The sequence below is a fragment of the Kryptolebias marmoratus genome, linkage group LG13, assembly GCF_001649575.2.
Source record: "Kryptolebias marmoratus isolate JLee-2015 linkage group LG13, ASM164957v2, whole genome shotgun sequence".
Taxonomy (NCBI): Eukaryota; Metazoa; Chordata; class Actinopteri; order Cyprinodontiformes; family Rivulidae; genus Kryptolebias; species Kryptolebias marmoratus.
In genome coordinates, this window is record NC_051442.1 from 22,513,644 (window position 1) to 22,539,660 (window position 26,017).

The following is a 26,017-nucleotide window of genomic DNA, read 5'->3' on the forward strand; positions in this document are numbered from 1 at the left end:
CTGGAAATTGCTGAAAAGAGTAGGGTGTTTTACACAGTATTTTTTTTAAAAAATGAACATAGCCCTTTTCTTTTCTTCTTTTTACCGCCGGGGTTGACGACTTTGTGAAGTTGAAATCGAAAACAGAGATAACTTCTTTGTGGAGGGACACCCTGTCTGAAAATGTGCAAACTTTAATCGTTCAGCTGAAGGGCAGGAAACCTAAAAATAGCCAGATTTGCATGTTGGACGGTAATAGTTTGTAAAAACCCGAATACAAAAATGATTTTGTTGCAGCTAAAACTTTTAGATAAAATGTTTTCTGAAAACTTAAGGAAAAAATACAGTCGATGGTTGTTTGTCTCCATAAGATGCCCTGTAAGGCTGAGAGGAAAACTCATCCTGCATCAACTAATTTTACACACACAAACACAGATACATAAGCTCAGAGCTATTGGAGGCAGGGGTGCCTAGGGTGCTGCAGCACCCCCTGATGGCTGGTAGAGGACACGCATGTCCAAACACATATTGAAGAAAAAAAGGAAAACAAAAACAGGTTTTTTTATGCTACTTTTGTTTAAATTGAAAAATATCCTGATGTTGTGCAGTTTTGTAAACCAGTTCTGTTATTATTTATCTGTGGGTCAAATTTAACCTCCAAAAAAAGAAAATAGTCATGATTGCACTTTTATAAACATTACAGCCTTTTTTAATGTTCATATTCAGACAACAGGAAGTGTCAGTATTTATTTCAGGTTATTCAACTTCACACACGTGCATCACAGCAGCCCCCAATAAAAGACTGTTTTTCAGCTTTATCTTCACTACTGTTGTTACTGTCAACAATGCTGGTTTTAATACTTTCATTCTGACATCTTTTGTCCCATATATTACAGACAGATATCATGCAAATGGACACCAACACAACTTCAAAATAGATGACAGAGAAACACATCACGTTTAGAAAAAACAAATAAAAACTGTCTTCTCATTAATCTGATGTCCTGGCATAAAAATATCAACTAAAAGTTCTGTAAAAATATAGAATTTAAAAATGAGAAATGTGTATTAACCCTAAAGTAAACTGTATGCAAATAAAAAAAACATCTAAAGTTAATGTTTAACATGGAGACAAAAATAAAATAAAGTGCTCACAAAATTGGGAAATGGATTATAAAAGTCATAGTTTATTGACTTCCTTTTGACACTAAAAAAAACCCTTTGTTTTCATAATAAAGCTAAAATGAAGTGTGATACTGAAGTTCTCCAGTAACAGAACCAAAATTCTCCTCAACATTTCTGTGAAAAAACAAGCTCTTCCTAATGTTACCTCGTCCTTCTGAGCTGTCTGATTTGCTCACACATTAAGCAGGCTGTAAGTGATACACAGCTGTGGGAAACCGGCACGTCGTTTCCCTCTGAACGGGGAGAAAAAAATTGAGCTCTTGTCCAGACCTTGACCCTGCAGCTAATACTCCTGGCCTCCTGCGCTGCCGGCGGCTCCGCCGGGAACACAGGGCCAGGCGTTGTTGTGCTGTCTCTAAAGCAGCCAGAGGCCGCAACAAACCCTCTTCTGCTGGGAACCCTGAACCTCCGCATCCGTTTGCCAAACAGCTCTAAGATGGCTGTGTTCCTTGCTCCAAAAGCGCAGGGCTGGGATGGCGCTTCCACAGAAACTGGATGGGTTTTACATGGCAGTCGGCTGTGAATGGGCACAGGGTCAGAGTGTGTGTGGGAGTTGTGGAGCTTCCAGCAGGACCGGGCCTGTCTAAAGACAGACTTTTTACACACAGGCTCTCCATTCCTGAGCTAGGATCAACATGCAGCCTCTTGATCTTCACATCTCACCATCCAAGCAAGGGGGGAGAACCACTGTGGTTCATTATAATGAAATAACTCATGTCTTTTAACAGCAAAGTCAGAGCTGGGTTATGATCGATAATTCACATCAAGGATGAAAACCAGCTTTACGGAGCTAATGTTACAAGTACTTTGTAGTTTTTAACTGTCACTACAGTGGGGGACAAGGTCTGAAAAGTCCTGCTTTAATCACACACCCCGGTTTTCAAAAGGTGAACTTAAATCGCAGTGGATTCGGAAAATGACATTTATTTTCAAACGGCTCCGCTTGTAATTGAGACAAATCCTTTGAAATGTTCTCATATGTCTTGAAGGAGCATTAAAAGCAGCAACAAAAAATATATATAAACTGTAATTTATGATGTTGTATGTGCAAACGGGAAATGTATTTCTCCCGCTGCAGGTTTTGCAGCGGGAGAAATAAGGAGTGGAGTTAGTGTTTGGTGAGGCAGCGGACCCACAGCGCCGGGCCTTTGTCCTTCTAATCTCAAGAGGATCAAACCAGTTTCTCTCTCAGCAGGGGGGAGGAGGAGCAGGACACTCAGCTTTCACCCAGAAGGATCAGAACCTCAGACGGGGCACAGCTATACTCTGAATACTCACAAAACTAATCTGGACAAGATGGACTGAAAAAACTTCTCTTTTTTGTAGCTTTTGAGAAAAAGAAACCTCTATGTAAGACTTCATTTATTTATTTTTACAATTAAAAACAACAGTGTTGTTTTCTGTTTTATAGTTTCTTTCATGTGTTTTATGCTGACTACTTCAGCACACCTGTTTCAGCACACTCAGGTGTCAACACATTCAGCTTGATCAGAACATTACAGCTAGGACTTTTGGTTCTTTGTAACTTTTGTGGTTTTTGAATTATTTAACTTTTTTTTTTACATTTTCTCCCGCAGAAATGCACTGACAAACTTGTGCTGTTTGAAAGCTTCGTCAGCATTTTTTACTTTGTTTTTAACTTTTTGCAACTGTTCTGATGATTTTAGCTTTTGGCCTTGTTTTGCTAAGTTTACTGTTTGTTCTGATCAATTCAACTTTCACTTCAGTTTCAGCAGTCATTCAGCACTCAGCAAAAATGCAATTTTTCTGCTTTAAATGGACGTAATCAGGATATATTAAAAAAAGTAATAAAATAAAATAATAGTATTAAATAATAAATAAATTTGACATTGAGCTTTTATTACAGAAATAAAAAAGTACCTTATGCCAAGTGTGTTCAAAAATTCAACAATAAGCGAACCGCAATGATAAACTAATAGACTGAACTCTGTCTGCTGTTTATTAACAGCTAAACCCTTTAAACCATAAATAATTTGCCCATCAAATTAAAACCAGGACTCTTATTAACAGCTATCACTTCTGGAAAGAAACAAGAACCTGAAAAGGGATTTTTTTCCCGACTGGAAACAATCAGCCGGCTGGACCTGTCAGGGTTTGTTTTCATTTCGCCTCTTATCTCTTAACTCGAACAGCGCGTAGCAGTGCTGCCAGCTATTTATTGACAAATAACAAGAACGTCATGTATTATCGGCAGCAGAGGTTTAGGTTGGACTCTCAGAGACAGACGCACCTCAGCCAGGTGAAAATCCAATCTGTGAAAACTGCTGCGGCTCACAGTGGGAGATCCCAACAGAAACAACAAGCACCATCCAATCAGCAGACTCACACTTCTACGTAGCATTTGTTTACAGCCTCTGTCTGCTTTGTGCTTTGAGGATGGAGTCCTTTCAAGTGACAGATTGGGCCACTTTTGAACTCATCATGTGGTCCTCCAAGGAGTTCCTAAAACCACAACCCACCCTAATCTGTCTGTTCATGGAAGCCCTGGCTCGAAGTCTATTATGTGCATATAATAGTGGCTGCTCTGGTTTAAGCATGAAAGTTGCCAGCTTTAAAAATGTAATCAACCAAGATAGGAATAAATAGATCCATATTTTACAGCTAATTAAATACACATAAGCTGCCACAGCTAATCGACATTAGCCAACACAAAAATGGCTCTAACTCAGCCGGTTTTACATGTGTTGCACTAACATTTGGTATGGCAGTAGCTGAGTCATCCACAACACATACTCTGAGTGTGAAATTGAAATTGAGGATAGATATTTTATATTATTTATATTTTATAGTTATTTTTAAGGTCTGACCAAAATGCCTCCAGCTGTCAATTTCAGCATAAGTTGGTGTTAGTCTTATTCACTGTTTCTGATGTGTCACCAACAGTCTGACCGTCTGCAGCTCAGTCGGGGCTTTAAATGCTTCATAATAGAGCATCAAGCACATTCTTTTCTGAGTGTGATTTCTCAAAGCATCAGATGGCAACACAGCCCCAGTCATGGCTTCTTTATCCCAGCATGACACCCTGGTGTGTCTGGTGTGTTTCTAAGACGGAGCAAATTGTGTTGAGGGCACAGGGGGGTGAACTGTGTGGGTTGGGGGATGTCTCCATCAGTCTGGGACACTCCATTCATTACAGCTTGCACCTTCAGGTAAACATAAAGCAGAAGAGCAATAATAGAATCCCAAAGACCAGCATCGGCCCAGCTGCTGGCCTCTGAACAGTACTAGAGATAAAACACTGCAGCTACATGTGGTTCTTGGGAATAAACACTGTTAGATTGTTGTTCGTGGGATTTTCAGAACACCAAAGCCTCTTTAAAAACGATTAAAGTTTTTAGGAATCACAGAGGTTTTTGACCTGCTGTAAAAACGTGAAAGTGAGCAGAGTGCTGCTTTGAATCATTTCAGAGGCAGATAACAATACTGAGCACTCATAAAGTAAAATAAATTACTGTCTTTTCAGGAGATGACTTATATTCCTCAGTAGTCTGCAAACACCACTCAGACAGTCCTTCATATTTCACTTACTGTTTCAAATCCTAGTTTTACAACTGCAAGTAAAAACAAAGTGTTTTTTAAGAGCGCAATCAACAAGCTGACATCAGAATAATTCAAACCAAAAGTTTTGCCCGGAGGACTTGAAAGATCTGCACCGTGGCCTGTGCTGCCAAATCTCCCTGAAAGGAAACCTTGAAACGAAATCCACTTAAGCCCTTTGTCTTCCCCACAAGTGTAGTTAAATCCTGGCTGTGTATGGACCTGATTACAGACCGCCACGGGTCTTATATCAGTGCAAAACCTTGACATCCAGCAGGAAACCTGGTCCATGGGTTAATTATGGCAGTGCCTTGTTTTACTTAGAGATGGGAGATGATTTTCACGCTTGAACACACAAGAGGCCGCACCTGAGATTTGAGCTGTGACAATGTCTGCACAGTCACCCAAAGTGTAAACAAATGCAACACAGCTTGGAGGAGACGTGTAGCGCAGAGAGGTGTGGTTGTAGGAGTTGATACCGGTGGACTCCTGTGATAGCGTCTAGTTAAAATTGGGGCATGTGAACACCACGGTTGGGGGCCCCCGACAGAGGCGAATCTGTTTGCTGAGGGGACACAATGAGCTGGTCACCAACAATCAGGCCTTTGTCATGTTGGATCAAAGCTCACAGGAAGAATATGGAACAGGGTGGAGATTGAAATACATTTAGATTTAGTAACAGTGATGTTAATGCTAAACAATTATGTAAAAACTTAAATAGAACTGTAGATAATTGTACCTGATTTTTTTCCTTGGCTGTGAAGCTGCTGTATCATTCAAACTGTTCTTAAAGCCTCCAGGAATTCATAGCAAATAATTAACAGCAAAGGCAACGTCCAACAGGAGAGCTACAGAATTCACTTGTTCTTAAGAATTACATATTAACTAAATCACAAAGGCAATACAGGGTGATGATTTGCATTTCTAACAAATACAGGCTGAACACATTTGTCCCACATTCTTGGCACTGCAGGGGCCTCATTCTTCACTTGAGGACAAAAAACAACCACCTGTAAACTAAACATTTACTCACCAGCTAGAAAGTGTTGGTTATATGAACATAACAACTTCCCTCTAAAGCCTTGGACTTTATACACTCGTGTCTTTTCAACCGGGGGCCAAATATTAAAACTGGACAATGTGTCAGTTTATTAAAAAATCAAACTGACCTTGATTTTCAAATGTGAAATGCCAAATTATCCATCTAAAAATATGAATTACTTTTCCCCAAGACATGCATATAGAAATCATTAACATGTATATACAGCTTGATTATAGAAAAAACAATCTATTTCACATTTTACTTTGAAGCAATACAGAAAAAAACGTGCACACACACATTTAGGCAGATTTTTTTTTTCTTGGCAGCAGTAGTTGAATCGGCTCAGTTTGGATGTTCTGTGCACCCTATTGTCACACAAAAAATCCCAAATTGCTGTGGTCTTGCATGCTCAGGTTTTTAGAGAGATACAGACTTGGTGGGCCAATTCTCATACATTTAAAATAATCTTTTGTGAGCTGGTTAAAATTTTAATAAGAACCATATTTAGCCCAGGAGCCTTGAATTAGACACGTTACAGAATGACACTTCACTCTATGGTGGCCTATATTTACATATTTTGGTCACACATTTAGTAATTCACAGCAGTCATGTGGGACAACCAAGGCTGGAATTTTCAAAAGGCTTATGGGAACATTAACCCAGGGCCCCAAGTTTTAGAGTCCCAAATACTAATTTAGTATTATTTTTTAATGAATGGATGTTTTCCAAACACCTCATTTCATTTATTTCCAATGAAATGTAATTTGCTTCAGATTTCTCACAATAGTAGTCAATACAGCACTACTAGTTGTACTAAACGACTTCTCTCTGTCAAAATAGTTCATAAGCAGCTCAGTAGCCTAGTGGAAGAGTGTCTGCCTTAAAACTGGGAGATTGTGGGTTCAATCCCCTGCCAGGTCATACCAAAGACTAAAAATGGGACCCATTGCCACCCTGCTTGACACTCAGCATTAAGGGTTGGAATTGGGATGTTAGATCACCAAATGATTCTGCAGCGCTGCTGCTCACTGCTCCCAAATTTCACACTCAGGTGTGTGACAATCAGTGGTACTTTACTAAATATTTCTATCCTATTGCTTTGTTAATTATTTTGTATGTTCACATTCATCTTGAGGTCCAATAATGAAAATCAGTTTATGGATGTAATTTCTATCAACCAAATAGTTATTTTTTTAAAGTCAGGCAACAGATCTTTCAAATTATTGAAAACCAAAACACTGTCATTGCAACTTGTCAGCTCTGTGTCCTCTTGAGACATTAGGATAAAGTTTTCATACTGCTTTAGGAAACACTGTTGCAGTGTTGCCTGTTATTTTGGCCTTTTGACATTCTGTAGCTTTACTTTTTCTCTTTGTCATAACACTTAATTACACATAATTATTTGGCACATTAATAAAATGAACTAAATAGAGAAACAGTTCAGATCCTCTTGTGGTCCATGCAGCCATGGCTCATAAAAATGTAAGAAACAGAAAACTGTCTATAGTTTTTCTGTGCTAACAGAAAACAGCTCTGCTCTGTGACTAGAAACCTTTACATTAATGTGCACATAATCAGAGTTGTAATTTTTATGCATTTAAAAATGCCAATAGGGCTCCAAAGGAATCTCTCAGCCAGGGGCCCACACCCTCCTTAACCCTCCTGTGGCCTTTGGGTCAATTTGACCTAAAGTTCCAAGGGCTTCTCTACGTCTTTTGAGGGCTTCAGAAGAGTTAATCCTGCCCTGGAGACAACATACATAATTTAGCCTGAAAAAGGTTAAATATTGTTACCATAAATCCAATCTTGGTGCTCATGTGTGCCAAAACATGAAAAAGCAGTTGTGCTGCGCCATCTTGTGTTGACTTAAAGACCTGCAGCATACAAAGAGAGAAATTTGACTGCCCACAATTAAAAGCATCTTTTTTGAACGTTTTATTAGTTTTTTTATTTGTTTTTTTTTGACAAATATATATATGAAGATTTTCCTATAAAGGAAACATTATTCTCAGAGATACGTTTACAGCAAATTCATTCTGGCAAGTAGACAGGAAACGTGGGAAATCATCAAAAAACATAACAGAACTAACCATTTCTATTTGTGCCCAGGAAAGAATAAGGATGCAGTGTAATAATTACAATGAGCAGTAAAAAGTGAAACGACAAATCAATCTAGTCATTTCAGAAAATGGGAGACAAAGAAAATGGAAAAAATAAAATAAAATCCACAAGCCAATAGGACATTTTAAACGATTATTATGAAACATTGGGGGATTGGGTCTCATCAAGGCACACAAAAGCATAGACAACAGTCTTTTTTTTCTCCATAACATTGGTCCCACTGGGCAGTACAACTGTACAAACTACAGAATTGGGGTGAAAAGAACAACAACACAAAAGAAAAACCAACACAGGACAGGGCTTTGTGAGATGACAACAAAGGAAAAGCCAACAATGTACAGTGAAACTGGGTGTGCGGAACTCATTAGTCCTTCAGTAAGATGATGCTGACATCCACTAACTGGTTAACCCATTTCTTAAGTGTGCTACAGAAAGTCCTGCAGCTCCTACAGAGAATGAAGCTCAGTGAGGGACCTCTTCTCCTGCTGAATGAATTCCTGCAAGCTTCTTTTTCCCTGCTTGAAGTTGCTCTCTCGCCTTGAAAATGGCAAGATGACCTGAAGTCTGAGGAGAGTTTCAATGTTACTGAAACTTCTAATCTGTGATGTTTTGAGCGTATCGAGCACAGTGCTCGGAAGATAACCCACCATAGGATCCAACCACTTCTCCTTCCACGCCTTCATCTCAGAGTGAAGGGAGGACTGATCTGGCAAGTCTTCCTTGTACAAACGAAACACGAGACCACTAAGAATGCTGGTTTCTACTTTGGACATTGCGTAAGGCACAATCTCCAGACATCTCAAGGTATCCAATACCTTTTCTGTGAATAGGTCATCAATTTCTGCTATCGAGTGCTCCACAACCCTTGTGCTGACAGATTCCTTGTAAAACTCACTCATCGCCTCTAGAAGCACTGAATGCAACATTGGGACATGGAGTTTGGATGCCAGGGCGACGGCTTCCTCGAACCAGGACTTGTGATGGCTGTCGATATCGCTCTGGAGCTTACCGAGTGATGCTTTGACATCAGCCACGGTGTTCACAGAGAGCAACATGTCTAAGGGTTTACCCTGAAGAGACTGACTGAGCCTTTTAGTTACACTCAAGACGTTCTTCTGTACCACTGTTGAAAAGATAAATTCAAAGTTTCTGATTGAGTCAAAGAAGTGTGAGGCTTGCTGTTGGTCCGAAGTGCTTCCCTCTCTTTTCAACTCATTCAAGCAGAGCATGACTGCTTCAATAATCTCTATCATAAACCCATGCATGTCGTGACTTTTCTCCCAGTTCTTTACAAGTTTGTCACTCAACTCACTGCCCTGTCCTTCTTCTTGCTGGAAAACGTAAATGATCTCGTCTTCTAGTTTGTTCTGGCGTTCTGGGTCCTCTGTGAGCCAGTGTAACAGTTTCCCTATAAGGACTGCTCCATCAGCCGCCTCGACAACAGGAGACGATTTAGCCAACCATACATTAAGTGACAAAGCAGAACTGATGGTTCTGACAGCATGTGGGTATTTTTTAGCTATGGCTACACTTACAGCCCTCATGTGAGCTCCCACCTCACCAACACTCAGCAAAGCCTGTCCTCTGCAATACTCCATGTTGAGCCCCCACTTCTCAGACAGAGCTGTTTCAATAGCCTCAGCGAGGACAACTGAGTCTTCAGTGAAAGGGATGAAAGCCAGAGTTTCCTCACACTGAATATCCTCTTTGTTTAAGTACCTGATGCACAATGGGACGTAGAGCTCACCATTAATTTCAACAGTTTGATCAAATATAACCGTGAAGAACTGAGAGTCCCACAGTTCCTTGAGGAGTTGTTCACGTAGTTGTGGCTCATAGAATGAGACTATTGTTCTCGGCCCTGGAACAACCTCTTGTGTCGTATCCTTTTCAGCTAGTTTCACCTCTCCATCTGCAGATTTGACTGCTTCAGTGGCACTCTGCGGTTCTGTCGATTTTACTTCATGATCTCCTGGTTTGAAAAATACAAAACAAATGTGATATTGCTCTCTATAATTCATACAGAAACATCTCTTTGACAATAAATCTAATTTTCTTTCATAATTAGAACACTACACTGGGAAATTCTAAAGTTGCCATAAATGCACTTACCTCTGCCCAACTTCAGTCTTTGCAGAGCTTCCATTACCTAAAGGAAATGCAAGAAATTTCAGATATGTAGCAAAAGTTTGAAATTCAATTTAATAATCCTGATTTACCGTACAGCCTTTTACTTTTATTACACTCGTGCATTAGTTGTATTGGTTGTGTCACCGTAGGGATAAAACACGTCTAGCAGAAACTAGTTTTGTCTAACAGAATGATCTATATCAAAAAGTTTCTTGAGCAAGAAGCTAAACATAAAACATGTAAGTTACTATTAGGAAAGTAAAAAAGGTTTCAGATTAAAATGTTGTCTGAGTTGTTACATACACTGTGTGATCAAAACTTAAAAACCCTTACCTGGGACAGACATGGACTGCTTTCTGGATCAACCTCCATGCACTTCTCAATAACTTCTGGCAGCTTCTGTAGTGTTGTGCAGTGAGAAAGGAGCATCACATGGTTGGTCTTGCTGCTTCTGCATACAGTGCTTTTAAACAGATCCCTTATTGAGTTCAGGGTGGTCTTCATCAGGTCACACTCCATACTGACACTGGGCAGGACAGCAACTAGCCTAAGCAGCAATGTAACAGTTGGGTGATTCTTGGACTCAGGATGGACAAGTGCCTCTGTGACAGATGTTGGAGGTGCAACATCCTGGTATTTCTCTCCCCAGACAGAGGCCCAGGTGTTGATTTCCTGCTCAGCCAACTCGAGCTCAGGAAGGTCCGTAAGGTAAAGGCTGAAAGGCTTGTCTGTGGACTCTAACAGTATGGGCTGAGGATTGCATGAAGGCAACAATGACAGAACTGACAGAGCCTTTAAATGGCTGTCGGAGAAGCAATATTTCATCTCGTCAATGAGGTTGCGGAGGAGGGGAATGCTCAGATTTTCTCTGTAGTAAATCTCTGGAGAATCGTAGTTGTTGGCTTCCTCTGAGAAGCACACTTGTTCAGGAGCGATCTTGGTTGCTAGCTGGAACCCCTGTTCAAACCAGGTTGAGTGCATGGTGTTCACGTTTTCCAACATTTTCTCAAGAGTCTCTATGATTGATGGGATTTTTTCCACCTCACAGAGGATGTCAGCAGGGTTTCCGCAGCGGAAAACAGTGCTACAGTTACGAAGTGGAGCACAGGCATTCCTCAAAATCACCAGGGTGACAATGAAATCTATGTTCCTCAGTGCAGAAGAGAGAACTTGTGCATGCACTGATTTGGCACCTGTGACACTAGAGCTGACAACATCCAGGCAGCTAAGAACACCATCTAATGTGTCGGCAAGGATGTCAAAAAAGTCCTCCCTTTTCTTCCACTTTGAGCAACACGTTTCAGGAAATTCCTCCAAAGCCTCCCTTGGCACGTTCAAAAGCCCATCAACAGCTTGTGCTAACTGTTCCTGTAGACAAGGATACTCGTCAAAGAACAGCAGCAGATCTTCAGTGATATCCAGTATCTTTCTCAGTGAAGGGCAAGGCACGCTACTGGCCAACCAATAGGCAAGACCACAAGACTCGCTGGGTGTTACGACACAAAGTGGGTAGCTCTGGAGGAAATTCAAAGCCATTTTCTTCAAGCTTTCATAACCTAAACCCAAATGCATGAATGCTTGTCCTCGACACTGAGACATGGGCAATCCCCAGTCTTCAATGAGAATCTTTGCAAGATTACTTGCTTGTCTATCAGAATTACTGTTTTGATCAAATTGCAAAAAACCCATGAGCTCGACTTTCGGAGCAGATTCCCCAACATATCGAACAAAAACAGGCAGATGGGTCTTGTCAGCAATTCTAACAGGTTTATCTGTGATGAGGGAGAAAAACGGAGATTCCTGAATTTCCTTAAGTATGACATCTCTGATTCCATTTATGAGGAGGTTCACCATTTCATCATCACTAACAGATAGCATGCTTTTGCTTTCATTTCCAAACCAGTGGCACATCTTGAGCTCCTGAACAAGTGGCTCTCGGTCTTCTTCTGAAAGTTCACCAAGGCTGCTATTCTTTTTTCCCAGTAGTGCAGCAAGCTTAAAGACTGTAGCCAGACTTTGACGATTATCTCCAGTGTGTCCATTCTCATCTGCTGGTTTCATCTCTTCATCCTGCAACTTCTCAGGGGATTGTTGAACTTCGGGCTCCTCAGGTTCCTCTTTGACACAGTCAACTATATACATCACAGAAGAAAGACACAACAGTGATTGCAATTCTCACACCACAGCAGAGAAGATAATAGTTAAAAGCTTGTCTCTTACCTTCCATATTATTTTCAGAGTTCTTGATAATACTCTTGGATTCCTTGTCCTGTAAAAACAGCAGTTTCATAAATGTTATTCTGATATTTGTATGATTAATAAATGACAAGTAAGTAAGAACAAATCATAAAAGTAATGTTTATTTTTTCTGCTAAGCCAGTATCTAACTGGGCTGCAACCATAGACTATGCATCTATCGACTTTCAACCGGATCCAGAATGGGACAAATCTTCCCCATAGGCTGGTTCCAATACAAGTTTTAGGTTCTGCCCCGTCCACATATACAAATGAAACACTGACCTTGGTAAAAATGAAAAGAACATACCTCATATATTTTTTTTCAGGTGTTGACTTGTTGATTTCCATAGCTCCTACCTTGCTGCTATATGTTCAACTATTCATTTGTCTAACATGTTTAGCTGTAATTAGTTATTTCATGCTTAAAAGAAAGGTCATGTAATATCATGACTGTGTTCGGTGGAGTAGGCAGGACTTAAAGCCTCACATCACTAGTGCATACACTTTAAGTCCAAAAATACAACCTGGCAACTTTCTTAAACCAGGTCCAGCTGGCTTCAACTCTTACCAACAAGATAAGGTGGGGAAGGTTGGTCTATAATATAAACAGAGAATGGCTGCAATAGTTGGAGAGTAATCAGCGACTCAAAACTGTGAGAAAAAGACATTTTATGTTGCAGTCTCACTGAATTCTGAGTGCAAGTTGATGCTTATTTTACACTTTATAAATGAAGAATAAAGAGAGGCAGATTTAGATCTTTAAAAAAAAAATCAGTGTTGTTTGTGGGCCTGGAATGACTAAAAAACACATTTTTAGCTAATGTTTTGAGCAATTTTGGAGACTTTCGCATGAATACCATTTGCCAATTAGTCGCAGCCCAGTGGAATACTACGTTTAAAGAATACATGTACATACCAAACAAATACCCTCCAAGGCCTGTGGAGTGACTTTCAAACACTGGGTCACCATGCGGTCCAGGTCTCTGCTGAAGTCCGTGCTCACATGCAGCATAGTCAAACAGGGAGTCCTGTCCTTAGGATTTGTGTTTCTCAGATAGTCTTGAAACTTCTTGTGGCGCATGACGACACCACAGTCCTCCAGTGTTGTGCTGGGGAGCACAGACATGATCCTCAGCAGAGTGTTGATGTTTCCAAAGTACTGCATGAGCGGCAGACGCAGAGTGTGAAATATGGAGCTCGGAATGGTCACAGATGCCACTTTGGTCTTCCATGTCACTCTCCAACAACACAGCTCTGTGAAGAAGTTGTCGGCATCGGGGAGATCGCTGCTGTAGAGGGGGGGCTTTGACTTCAAACTCTCAAACATGTAACTCACTGTGACTGAGCACGGAACCAGGGAGAGGAAGTTGAGAGCCTCTTTGTGGTCGTCTGAAAAATGATCCTTCACAGCAGTGATGAGGTTGTCTACAAGGGGCACACTCAAGCAATCTTTGTAATTTGTGACCGACTTCATCATGCCGTCCTTTAGGACAGAGTTCTCATGCCCATCAACCTGCACTGTAAGACTCTGGGCAATTGCCCAGGCCTCATCAAACCAGTTCTGGTGAAACAACTTCATATTGGTTTTCACTCTGTTTAAAGTGGCCACAATACCACCAATCTGGCAAAGCTGGGATGCAGCGGTGAACTGGTCTTTCTGAAGACCTGCACTAAGCTCTCTGGTGAAAGAGGATGCATTCTTTAAGACCACCATTGCAATGATGAAATCAAACTCCATCACCTTGCAAAGAAGGACTCCTGCTTGTTCGGACACAGAGGCCTTCCATCTCTGTGGGTGGTTTTTGATTTTCTCCAGACATTCAACAAGGGGCTCAAGCATCTGCACAAACACCTCATAAGAATCATGCTTCTCTTGCCAAACCGTGCAGAACTTTCCCTGTAACTCCTGGACCTTTTCATAACTCTCTCTAAGACCAAAGGCCATCACATTGTCAAGCTGTTTTTCTCGAGCAGCACTACTGCCAAAAAACGTCACAACTTCTTCAAAAGTGTCCAGAGCTCTTTTAACAGCAGGCACTGGGATAGACTTTGACCACCACGTGTTGAAAGAATAAGAAGAACAGTGTGTGCTTATAGCCAGAGGATACTTCTCCTGGACTTTGCAGGCAAATGCTTTAAGCTTGTACGAAACATCTCCAGAGCCAAGGTAAGCCTGACCTCTGCAGTTCCTTAAATCAAGACGCCAGTCCACTGTTATTTTTTCCATAAGAGTTTGTATCAAGACATCACATTCAAGATCTGCCTCAATGAACCCTAACAACTCGAATCGCATGACATCAAAACTGTCCATGAATCTGATGAAGAGCGGAAGATAGGACTTCTGCTCAAGTTTCACAAGACGGTCAATAATCAGAGAAAAAAATGAACTCCCCACCTCCATGAGGATCCCTTCCCTGACAGCATTTTCACACACAGTGAGAACTTCGTTCATTTCAGACTTGGTCACATACTCGACATCTCCATCCTGAGCAGGACAAGCATCACTATCCAACTTGCTCTGACTGCTGTAAGACGCCACCACTGCAGCCTGCAGAGCAGATTTAAGAGCTTCTCTATCTGTCTCTGCACATTTCAGCTCTACAAGCCTATCAGCATCCATCTCTAGATTTATGAGTTGCAATTCTTCTTCAGTATCCTTTTCTGCATGGTTTCCATAGGCCACCACTGAAATACAAAAATGGGATTGGTCTTTGGTGAGATTGTAAGAGTGGTATTGTTAAAAAATACTGTGATGATTTAATTTAAAATTATTCAGTCATATTTAAAATTCAGATTGTTTCAAAACTTATTTCATTGAAATTTTTGCATGATGTCTATTAGGATTGGGCAACTGGAACACAGGAAGTGGTGCAAGCAAAGGAGAAAAATGAGGATCTGTTCCTTGAACATAAGTTTAGCCCCCTTCTTCAAAGCTCTAAATCTGAAATACGGACTGGCATAATTTTAAAATGAATCATGATTGAATTCATAAAATTCAGTCAGCACAGCTGATGGAGCATCATACAAGTGCTTTGTCAGTGTTTGCGTTCTTATTTTATTAGCATTAATCACTACTATATTAACAATTTGTCTAAAACAATTAAGCCACAGTCAACTGAAATTCTTAAAGCAACAGGGGAGAATACATATGCACACATCACTTTTGGTTTTACATATTATTTAAGAATTATTTGACATAATTTCCCCAAATTTAACTCATAAATTATATAAATCAGTGTTTATTTATTTTAAAAAGCCATAGTCATTTAAATGTCAGGATAACTGAAATGCATTGATGCTTGTTTTATATTTGCGTCGCAGCACTCTGAACTGTAATTGAATCCAATCCTTAGGTGTCTAAAGATTTCAACCCCAAATATCAACCTGGAGCTGGATCTCTCTTCTGTTCAGAACCAAAATAATCTCAAATCAGTGACCTTGTATTCTTTTTGGCCACATCTTTCATAGTTGTACATGTTGTAAACAAAAAATCAACAGGGACTGCATGGTGCCACCTCCCTAAAAAAACACACATACACACTTAAACACATCTGCACACATATAAATCAGTCTGTTGGACTGATGGCTGCCAGTTGAAAAAAATTAACATATTGCCCAACCCTAATGGTTACATCTCTGGATGTACATATGTATTTTTTAAATTTAGTTAATGGTAAATTTATTTACAGACTTTAGCCTCATGTCTTTCTACATTTGTTTTGCTAATTTCAAGTGTGGCATGTTGAAATGGGAAAATAAATGCCTGACACGTTATCTCACCCTGTGATGGTTTCTCTGTCGTCTCGTCGTCCTGTAAAACAGACAGACAGCTGCATGTTAGTTCACTGAGCTGTAACTTTAAAACTCTTATTATTTTAATCAAAGTCTACTTACCATCTGCAGCATCTGCAGGATGTCAGGATGTTTCTGAACGTACGTTTCCACCATTTTTTCCACACAGAAGTGCACGTCCTGGTTCACGTAAACAAATGCCATGCTGCACTGCCTTTGGTCCTCTGGTGTTTCATTTAGGTAGGACTGGCACCGTTCCAGTACCATATGGTACTGGCCGTACACATCAGCCTCTGCATTCACACATGGAACAGTCCCCAACACCCTCAGCAGGCTCTGCACATTAGGGTAAAACCCGATGTCTGGTATCTTGAGCGTAGCAAACACCGTGGTTGGTAAGATTCTGCGTTTGCTTGCGTGCCTCCACTTCACCTCCCAACAACCGAGCTCTTCGTAGAACGTGTCCGGACGTGCAAGGTTGTTCAAGTTAGCGTCTGCTACTTTATCCCTGCGAATGCTGAAATTGTGGTCTGCCATGTAAGATGGCACTAATGAGAGCCATCGGAGAATCCTCACCATCTCGGTGCTGAACACTCTCTTCACCTCTGCAACGAGATACTGCAAGATCGGCCGGCTCAGGGTCTCTCTGTAAAAGTCCTCCAGTGGCGTCTCTGTCGTGTTTGCTTGGGCTAGCTCTGGTTTAATGACCTCCACTCCCAGTTTTTTTGCCCGGCCAACTGCATCAGAAAACCATTTGCGGTGAAATATTGGGAGCTCCTGTTGGTATTTGCTGACCAGCTTTAAGGCATTGGAGATTGTGTACTGTAGGGTACTGCTGATGCTTATGATGCCCCTGAGACTTGAGTTAAGGATGCTAACGCAACAGAGGGTGTTTTTCAGAACAACAAGTGTCATGATGAAATTGAAATTCTTTAAAATTGGCTTGAGCTTGGCCAGCTGTTCAGCCGTATCTTCGGTCACCTTGGAAATGATCTCATTGATGCACGTTAGAAATGGCTCAAGAATTTCTAGCATGGTCTGGAAAGCATCGGTGCCATGTTCCCAGTTCCCACTGATACCCGCTTTGATTCTGTCGACCTCTCCTTTTAAATGCCCGTATGTCATCTGGATCTTTCCTTCTAATCGTTTGCTCAGCTCCGGGGTTTTCCTGAGTAACGAGGCCACCTCCTCTACGGTGTCTGCAACCTTCTGGATTGAGGGGACAGGCATGCAGCGAATGATCCATATGTTGAATGCATACGGATCACTTGGTGATAGAACTACTTGAGGGAATTCCTGCAGGATCCTGCAGGTGAGATCTCTCATTTTCTGACACATGCTACCTGTAATGAGATAAGTGAGTCCCCTGCAGTGCTCCATCCTCAGCCCCCACTTACTTCGCAGCTCGGAGAGGAGCATGTAAAACATATTCTCTGCATCCAAGTCGCATGGTAAGAAGCCAATGAGATGCTTCTGGGGGAAACCAGTAATAGTGACCGACCTGATGAAAACTGGAATCTGGTCCTTTCCTTCTACGCTCGTCACATCCTGCAGCAGAATGGAGAAGAACCGGGCCAGTGTCAGGTTGTTCTGAATCTCCTCCCTCATTAGATATTCACTGAACTGCAGGATTTCTTTCTTGTCTATTTTCTCCAGACAGTTACGACTGAGAGCCCGCTGGCCGTTTGCACCTCCGATTGGCTGCTCAGCGCTGATGTTGGCTCCGTTGATGCTGAATCCTGTCAGTGCCAGGATCTCCTTGAAATAAGCTTTCAGAGTCTCTTTAGCTTTGAAGACAGCCACGTCCTCCTGGGTTTGGTTGTCCGTTTGCAGTTCCGTCACTGCACTGTTCTCCCCAGCTGCTTCTTTTGACTCTTCTTTCAGTTCTGCTGGTGCATTTTCTGACGTGAGAGACAGCGTTACAATGGAGAGGAGGAAAATTGTTCAGTCAACAAAGACCAACAAGTCTTAACATGAACTAAACATTCATGTAGGGTTAGGCGATAGGCTAAATTTTATTTTAATTGGTCATCACCAGTCAGACTACTGATAATTGATAATATATTGGCGCAGGTGTCTTTAATCTTTTCTTTTTTTGTGGAAGAGAGGACTGGGCAATCACAGTTCTCTATACATCTGGAGAAGTAGGTTGTTTGTGGCCAAAAAAAAAAAACAATGTCACAGAATTAGGGCTACTTTGGTTTGAAAACAAGAAGCTGCTCAAAACTTTTGACAAGAACTACAGCAGATCTGTGCAACCAGCTCTGAGCTGATATCTGGAGCTACGGGCAGCTGGACATGTGATCAACTTCTAAATTTATGCTCTTATTGTCACTGCACACAATATTTTTAGAAGTCAGGACCTGAAGTCTTTAATCAACTCATTTTCTTGATGAGTTGCAGTTTGTCACGGAGCAACAGCACACAAAGTAGGAGGAAAGCTATCACCACAGACAATTAATGTCAGATCAGGTAGGAATCTTACATGGCCGTGGCGTCATTAACCTTCATGCAGCAGTGAATAAGCACTGATTAAGAAAACAGGGATTTAAATCCACCAAGCCTCTCCATCAGTGGTGCCTGAAATCGTAGACATGAGCGCCGCAGGAGGAAGCTTTCCTCCTGCGGCTTCCTGGCAGCTTTCACTGATAATAATATAATTAAAACAAGTATCTCTGTTTAGTTTGTTGGTCAGTCTGTGTTTAACAGCTGACAGGTGACTGAATCAGCTGCTGTGAGGCATCACGGTGCTAAATAACTGCACCTGTTGGGCCAAGAGAAAACTTTATTGCAGCTTCATTTTGTGTGGTTAGTATAAAAATTGTTGGCAATTTTATTATCTTTGTCTGTTGTCTGTCAATAAGCCAACAAAAAGTGCATCTTAAACACAAGGTCATGTTGTTTTTATACATTTTTCTTTTTTGTGCTTACATTTTATGTCATGGTTGACCTATAAATGTTGCCAAAGCCCATATTTGAAATTCAGAGCCATTAAGAAGTTGTTTTAAACAACACTGAAGTGCCTGTTCTTCTTATTTGCGCAGCAGCCAATATTATGACAGACTGACTGGTGTGATTATTTTCAAAAACAAATATTTCTCTTCAAATCATTCTGAATCGTAGATTCTCAGTTGTCTTTTTTGATTGTGATAATATTAAACAAATTGATTGTGCCACTCTTGGCTGAACAATGAATGGACAGTACCTAACCACAGCAGCTCAGCCTGCAGGCTGGACCGACAGCCGACAGGAAGTCAGAGGCTTTGCTGCTGGAAACAGTGAGGTGGATGGCACCTTACTGGGGTGTACTAAAACATGTCCAGGTTTGGATTTGAATAGTATATATATGTTTACAGGTCAAATCTCTTAAAAAAGTAAATAATTTAGCTAAAATAAAGTTAAAGCTAAAGTAAAGTGATTTGAGTACTGATGTACTCAAATCACTGATGGTTGATAAATCTGTCCAATCGCCAAACCCTAAATCCATGTGATCATTTTTCAAGTGAATAAAAGAAGTTACTATACCTTTTGTTTTCTTTACAACAGCTGCTTCCTCTCCCAACTGGATAGAGAGAGAGATTTGGATTATTAGTGTTTTATTGTTTCATAGAAAACCTGGGTCATTTTTAAAACGTAAATAAATACTTACAGGATCTCGAGCTCGTTTCCTGTTAGCAGCTGACTGTTTGTTCACAGGTGTCGTGACATTAAATATTGTAGGAACAGCATCTTCCTTTAACACACAACTGGACGTAGACTGGAAAAAAGTAGATCACATTTGAATGTTTTGTTGCATTGATGGGAAATGTCTTATGAAAACCTTATTAGGGGTTTAAAACTTTCCTCAAAAACTGTTTAACGACAGTGCTGCTGAGTAAGTTTATGTAGCAGAGTACACAGTAAACATGCAAAATGCTTAAACTGTACCTTTTTTAAATGGGGTAAATTTGAATTTTATGGCCGCAACACATCTTAAAAATGTTATTACAGGGTAACAAAACACTGAAAATAAAAAACAACCAGAAGAGGTTTTTGTAACTAATTAAGTTAACTGTAAACAGGTCAGTAAGAGGACTGAGGATGAAAAGAGCATTTTAGAGAGGCTAAATCTCTCTGAAGTAAAGATTGGCAGAAGTCATATCTGAACACCATCCAGAAATGCAGCCATCTTCTTTGAGCCAAAGCTCATTGAAAACAGACTGAGGCATAGTGGAAAACTGTTTGAAGGTCAGACAAATTGAAATTTGTCTTGGAAACCACAAATACTACATCCTTTGTACTACAAAAGAGAGGGCCCTGTTATCAGCACTCAGTTCAGAAGCCTGCCTCTCTGATGGTATGGAGGTGCATTAGCACCTCTGCCATGAGCAGCTTACACATTTGGAAAGATACAATCAGTGCAGAAAAGTATTTACAGGTTTTAGAACAACATCTGTTCCCATCCAGACAACGTATTTTTCAGGGAAGGCCTTACATATTTCAGCAAGACAAACCACAAACTACATCCACTCCAGCAGCACGGCTTCAGAGTAGAAGAGTCCAGCTGCTGAGCTGACCTGCCTGCAGTCCAGACCTCTCACCAACTGAAAACATTTCATGTATCATAAAATACAAAATCCAGCAAAGAAGACCCGGGACTGTTGAACAGCTAGAATCCTCCATCAGACAAGAATGAGACAACCTTCCCTCTAAAACCTCCAGCAGCTGCTCTCCTCAGTTCCTGGATGGTTTCAGACTGATGTTAGAAGAAGAAGAGGGGAGGCTTCACAGAGGGAAACATGGACCTTGGACAACTTTATTGAGATGTATTGTTGCTACAAAATTCTATTTTTCCTAAACATTGTGCAACTTCTTAGTTTAAAGACTTGATATATTTACTATGATCCATTGTGAATACATTGCAGGTTTAGGAGAAAAAAAAATGCATTCTGTTTTTATTTACATTTTACATAATGTCCCAAATCTTTCTGAATTGAGGTTGTTGTAGAAGTACTACAAAAAAATAAAACTATGCTCTTCACTAGTGCTGGGCGATATGGAAAAAAATCCTATATCACGATATGGATAGTTTTATATCACGATAATGATATATATCACGATATACCCCAATTACGTACGTTGGCAGTTATTCTCTGAAGAATATGAAAAAAATAATTTTATTTTTTACCTTTTTCAAGCTTTATTTCAAAGTGACATTTAACTGAACTTTCACAAATGAGATCTGCTGCATTTTAGTGCAGCAATATATATGTATCTGTTAGACGTAACAGTATCAAATGACAACAGACTCCATTATCTTCGGCCGGCTATAGTTTCACTTTTTGCAGCTTTCCCCGGCTCTTTTACAACTTGCTTGACCTTGCACTTTTTGGATTGTTAAATATTCTTTTTCGTGGTTCTTCTGTAAGTGATAGAAGAGGTTTGTTGTGTTGGCNGCAGAGTTAGCATTAGCATTAGCAGAGTTAGCATTAGCATTAGCAGAGTTAGCATATTATCTTTTTCTGCTCCGTGTCGGACTTCTTGAACCAAATCACAGACGTCCCCCCTCGTTTTGGTAAAAGTCTTTCTTCTTGGGCTGCCTGCTAGCTGTCTCTACTTGATGCAGCCCCGGGTTTGATACTTCATGCGTCTCCATCTTTCAGCACTTATGGTGAAAACACCGCGCCGCACAGAAAGCCGCTGCCGTAAAGCAGCGTCATGTCGCAAAACGGAGGTTCTTTGCAAAATAGATATTTTTTCTTATTATTTATCACTTATATAAACTGAATTTATGCAAAGTGACAACACTAATACATTCGTCGTAGCCTACGTTATGACATATTTACATGAATCATTGATACAATTATGATAGAAACGACAGAAACGATAGAAGAAAATATATCACGATAGACACTTTTCTATCGTCCCCACGATATGTATCGTTATATCGCCCAGCACTACTCTTCACTAGTGAAAGCCAAACAGGGAAGCATGTCAGTTCTACATTTGGTCCAAAAGGCAATAAGCTCCAGGGTCTTACCTGATGAGATATCATAGTGGGCTCAAAGTGCTTTGCACAAAGTCTGTACAACTTGTGCAACTGCTCTGGAGGTTCTGATGCCAAATCCTGCCGATGACAGTTGTTCAGCCATTGTGTGCAGCTGAAAAGTCAAGGAGAAGAAAACCATCAAAAGGTTTAGGTGTAGATAGTCGGGGGTTATGGGCTGGATGTCATCACCACATCCTGCAGTACAGCCTCCAGCCACAACAAACAAGTACACATAAATTTTTAACTGCCTGCCAGGGATGAAGGTTGTTGCCCGTGTCTGTGTGTTCATTTGTCAGTCTCTTAGCAAAATATCTCATGAAACCTTTTACTGGATGAATTTTAATTAAACCTTCAGGAAGTAATCACTGGATGGACACCTTTTGGAGTTAACCCCATTCAAGATGGCCGTCACAGACAAATAACCTCACAAAACACGAAGTCTAAAACTAGCAGGGCCACCTGTCCCCTCCCAACCCATTCATCCTCTACATGTTCTTAATCCATTAAATAAACAACGCACGGTAGCACTATAGCTAACTGGGTCAGGCAGTGATCGAGCTAATTCATTCTTTCATTCATTTCTCAACTCAGATGAAATAAAACATGTTATAACCTACATTTAAAAAATTTGTGAGCGGGAGCTGGCACTTTGGACGGCTTTGCTCATGTGTTATCCGAGAAGGAATAATCTGAACATTTACAGCCAATCAGAGCGATTCCTCAGCTTCAGTTCCAGGAAGTTAAACATAGGACTTTCTATTGCTGCCTTTTTAAGAATTGTATTAACTTAGACAGATTCTGATGATAATTTTTTGACAATAAACTGGTAACCAGTAGACCAATTTTACAAATTCAAATTGTGTTGGATTTCTCTTCAAAAGATCTATCTAATGGTATCAGAATATGTTGTTTGATGAGATTATAAAAAAATCAGGTGGCCTTGCTATTATAACCCAGTCAATTTTATAGATATTAAGTTACAGTTTGGTGTGGTAGTAGCTGATAGTCATTCACAACCCACTCTGACATCTCACAATATCGTGAATAATGCTGTTTTTAAGGTTTGACCAAAATGACTTCAACTCTGTCTGTTCTCATCATGAGATGATCTCAGTTTAAAACTCTGCCATGAAAGGCTGCAGGTGATATACATTTATTCAAGGAATGCCAGGTCTTTCATTGATCTAGCTGATAAACTTCAAGACAAATGGAAAAAAACAAAGTTACTATTAACTCATAACCCAGCTGATTAATGATCCACTTCGATAAAAAAGATAATTTCTACAGACAGACTCATGTGATCAGTAAACGTTTCCTGCCATCCTTCCAGGTATTTAAACATTAGTAATAAAGTGGATTAAATGGATGGATAATGAGCTACTAAAAATATTAGTAAATCATGTATATTCCAAACGCTTCAGAACAGATCTATTGGCTTTGAAAGTGGAATATTAAGGAAAATCGTAATATAAAATAAAAGTTTTTCATTTACAAACAAACTAGACAAAATAACTTATTAAACAGCAACAATTAGACCATCCCTATACGCTAAAACATAAATGTTAGGTTAATAACATGACAGTCAGAGCAGAGCTGTGAGCCAGCCACTCTAATCTCAGGACGGTGTTCTGAACCTTTGGTCATTTAAATAAAACAAAAAGTTTTATTTCGCTCCGGTTCCTGTCTCTTCAGCCGAAGTAAATTGTCTCGAAGCTAACCCGAGGGGAGTAAATTTGAACGACTGCATCGGTTTCCGAGGCTGCCTGAGTGACGGGAAGTGCGATTCAGCCGGACTTTTCTTTCAGGAGTAACGTTGAGTCTGCGCCATTTTCCAGAGTTGGGTCACCAACATGATGAGAAGCTAACGCTAATGCTAACATGGGGCTAACACGTTCAATCTGCAGGCTGCGCGGCTCCTTCCTGACACACATTTTAGACTTAATAAGCCAGAATCTTACCGCTCCGGATCCAGAGGGAAGCTGAAGAGCGGAGTGGTGTTTTCGGATTGCTGCTGCTGATAATCACAGTTCGCTGCAGCGCAGCAGTCAGTCATTTTGAACTGGAGGGTAGCTAGCAAGCAAGTTAGCTAGCGGTTGCAGAGGGGCAAGCCTACTGTAAGCAAACTATCTACAGAGCCATAGCTTGGGCAAAACCTGCAAGCGATACAGTAAAATTTCGATGCTATTTTCGTCTGATATCCCTTTGGCAAACTAAGAACCAGCTAATTCCATGCTTTGAAAAGTTGAAGTTGTGAGCAATGCTAACACTCGCCGAAAGCGTGTTCTCTCAACAACCAGGAACTAGTCCATGCAGTGCGGCTCGTTGAGCAGCAGAGGGCAGCGTGGCGCCGTTGGGTTGAGCCCAAGAGTGTTCGTGTCAAGATGATTCCTCCCCTCGTCTCCATTCAGACAGAATGGGTTTCATAACACACATAAAGTCTGCTTTTGTGTTTGTTAATATATGAATAAGCCTTAACAGTGCTCGTAGTTACTGTTGAAAAATAAAACTGCTTTAATAAAAAGTTACGACTAATTTGTAATAATGTGATTAAGAATAATTAGTTTATTAAATTACATTACGTTCCCAATCATCAAATACAAGATTAATTGTTCTAGTTTTGAAATAAACAGCTTTGTCTGTGGTTTCTTTATTTTCTGTGTCAAGGCTGAAATAGAAGAATATAGCGTTTCTTCCCTGCAGAAGACCTTTCCACTTAGTTTGAACGCTAAAACATACTCAACCTTCTGACATTTGCAAATTCAAATTACTAAATAACATCTGTTGCTATTTTTTGTTGTTGTTTTTTGCATCCTTACAATGATTTTATGTACAGTATGCCACAAATTTTACTAATCAAAAATAATGATTACATAAAGATGAACTCACAGTATAGTGATTTCTTTAGCTGTTTATATGTTACAGTTTTAATGTGAAAATCCTAACTAGATGATATATTATCTTTACAGAAATAAAGAAGTTTTGATAAATCAGCAACATGACGAACATGGCCCTTTTCTGTCATGTTCAAATCAGCTGAAAGTCTCTTATATTTCCAGTTGGACTCAATTGTCTGACAGGACTGGTAAGCTAATGACTAGTCTGAATGCTGCTGCCTTAAAACAAATCTGATCTTTGAAATTTTATAGCAGCTTATTTTGAATGCTATTTATTGAACACTTACACCACCTCAATTTCACATTACACGTTTATTCACATGGAATTCTATGATTATTTGCAAGTGCAGGTAGCAGCAGCAGCTAGATAGCCCTTCTGGTGCAACCTGATTTCACCATTGAAAAAGAGAAATGCTAGAATGTTCCCTGGTGGCACAAGGTGAGGTTTTTGGCAGCCATCTTGTGAAGGCCTACCTGTATCACTCTGTAATGTTTACATGTGGAAGCCACACAATGTTAACTCGTTGTGCTGTTGTTTGCTGTCATCAGTCCTGTTTTACTAAAATAAACTTAATGTAAAAACAGGAGACAGGAGTATTCTGTAATGAGCCTCCCAACAATCCTGGTCAGTATTATCAGGGGCAAAATGTTGCACCGCTGTGTTACCACTACTGTGATGATTTTACTGACTGCTATAATCATTGTAACCAGACCTCAAACTGATGCAAAGTGGAAAAATGTCCTGTGGTCTGACAAGTCCACATTTCAAAGTGTTTTCAAAAATCATGGACATTGTGTCCTCCGGGCCAAAGAGGAAAAGGACTGTCCGAATTGATATTGGCGCAAACTTCACTGATGGTATGTGTGTGTGTAAGTTGGGGGGGGTGTTAGTGCCCATGGCACAGGTAACACAAACATCTGTGAAGGCACCATTAATACTGGAAAGGTTTATGCAGGTTTTGGAGCAACATTTGCTGCCATCCAAACAACGTCTTTTTCAGAGATGTCCCTGCTTATTTCAGCAAGACAATGCCAAGCCCCATTCTGCAC

The 26,017-nt window shown here is 40.4% G+C and overlaps 1 protein-coding gene across 1 annotated transcript; it reads right to left on the reverse strand.

Moving 5' to 3' along the window:
- Positions 1-7,682: 7,682 nt before the first annotated feature.
- Positions 7,683-24,388, reverse strand: si:dkey-250d21.1. Its single transcript, XM_017431124.3, has 11 exons — positions 24,032-24,388; positions 22,065-22,185; positions 19,695-19,802; positions 19,571-19,607; positions 16,148-17,946; positions 16,034-16,064; positions 13,170-14,938; positions 12,236-12,284; positions 10,349-12,147; positions 9,998-10,034; positions 7,683-9,857 (listed from the first exon to the last, which is right to left on the reverse strand). The coding sequence occupies exons 1-11, from the start codon at positions 24,124-24,126 to the stop codon at positions 8,332-8,334; spliced, it is 7,371 nt and encodes a 2,456-aa protein (XP_017286613.1). The 5' UTR covers positions 24,127-24,388; the 3' UTR covers positions 7,683-8,331.
- Positions 24,389-26,017: the final 1,629 nt, after the last annotated feature.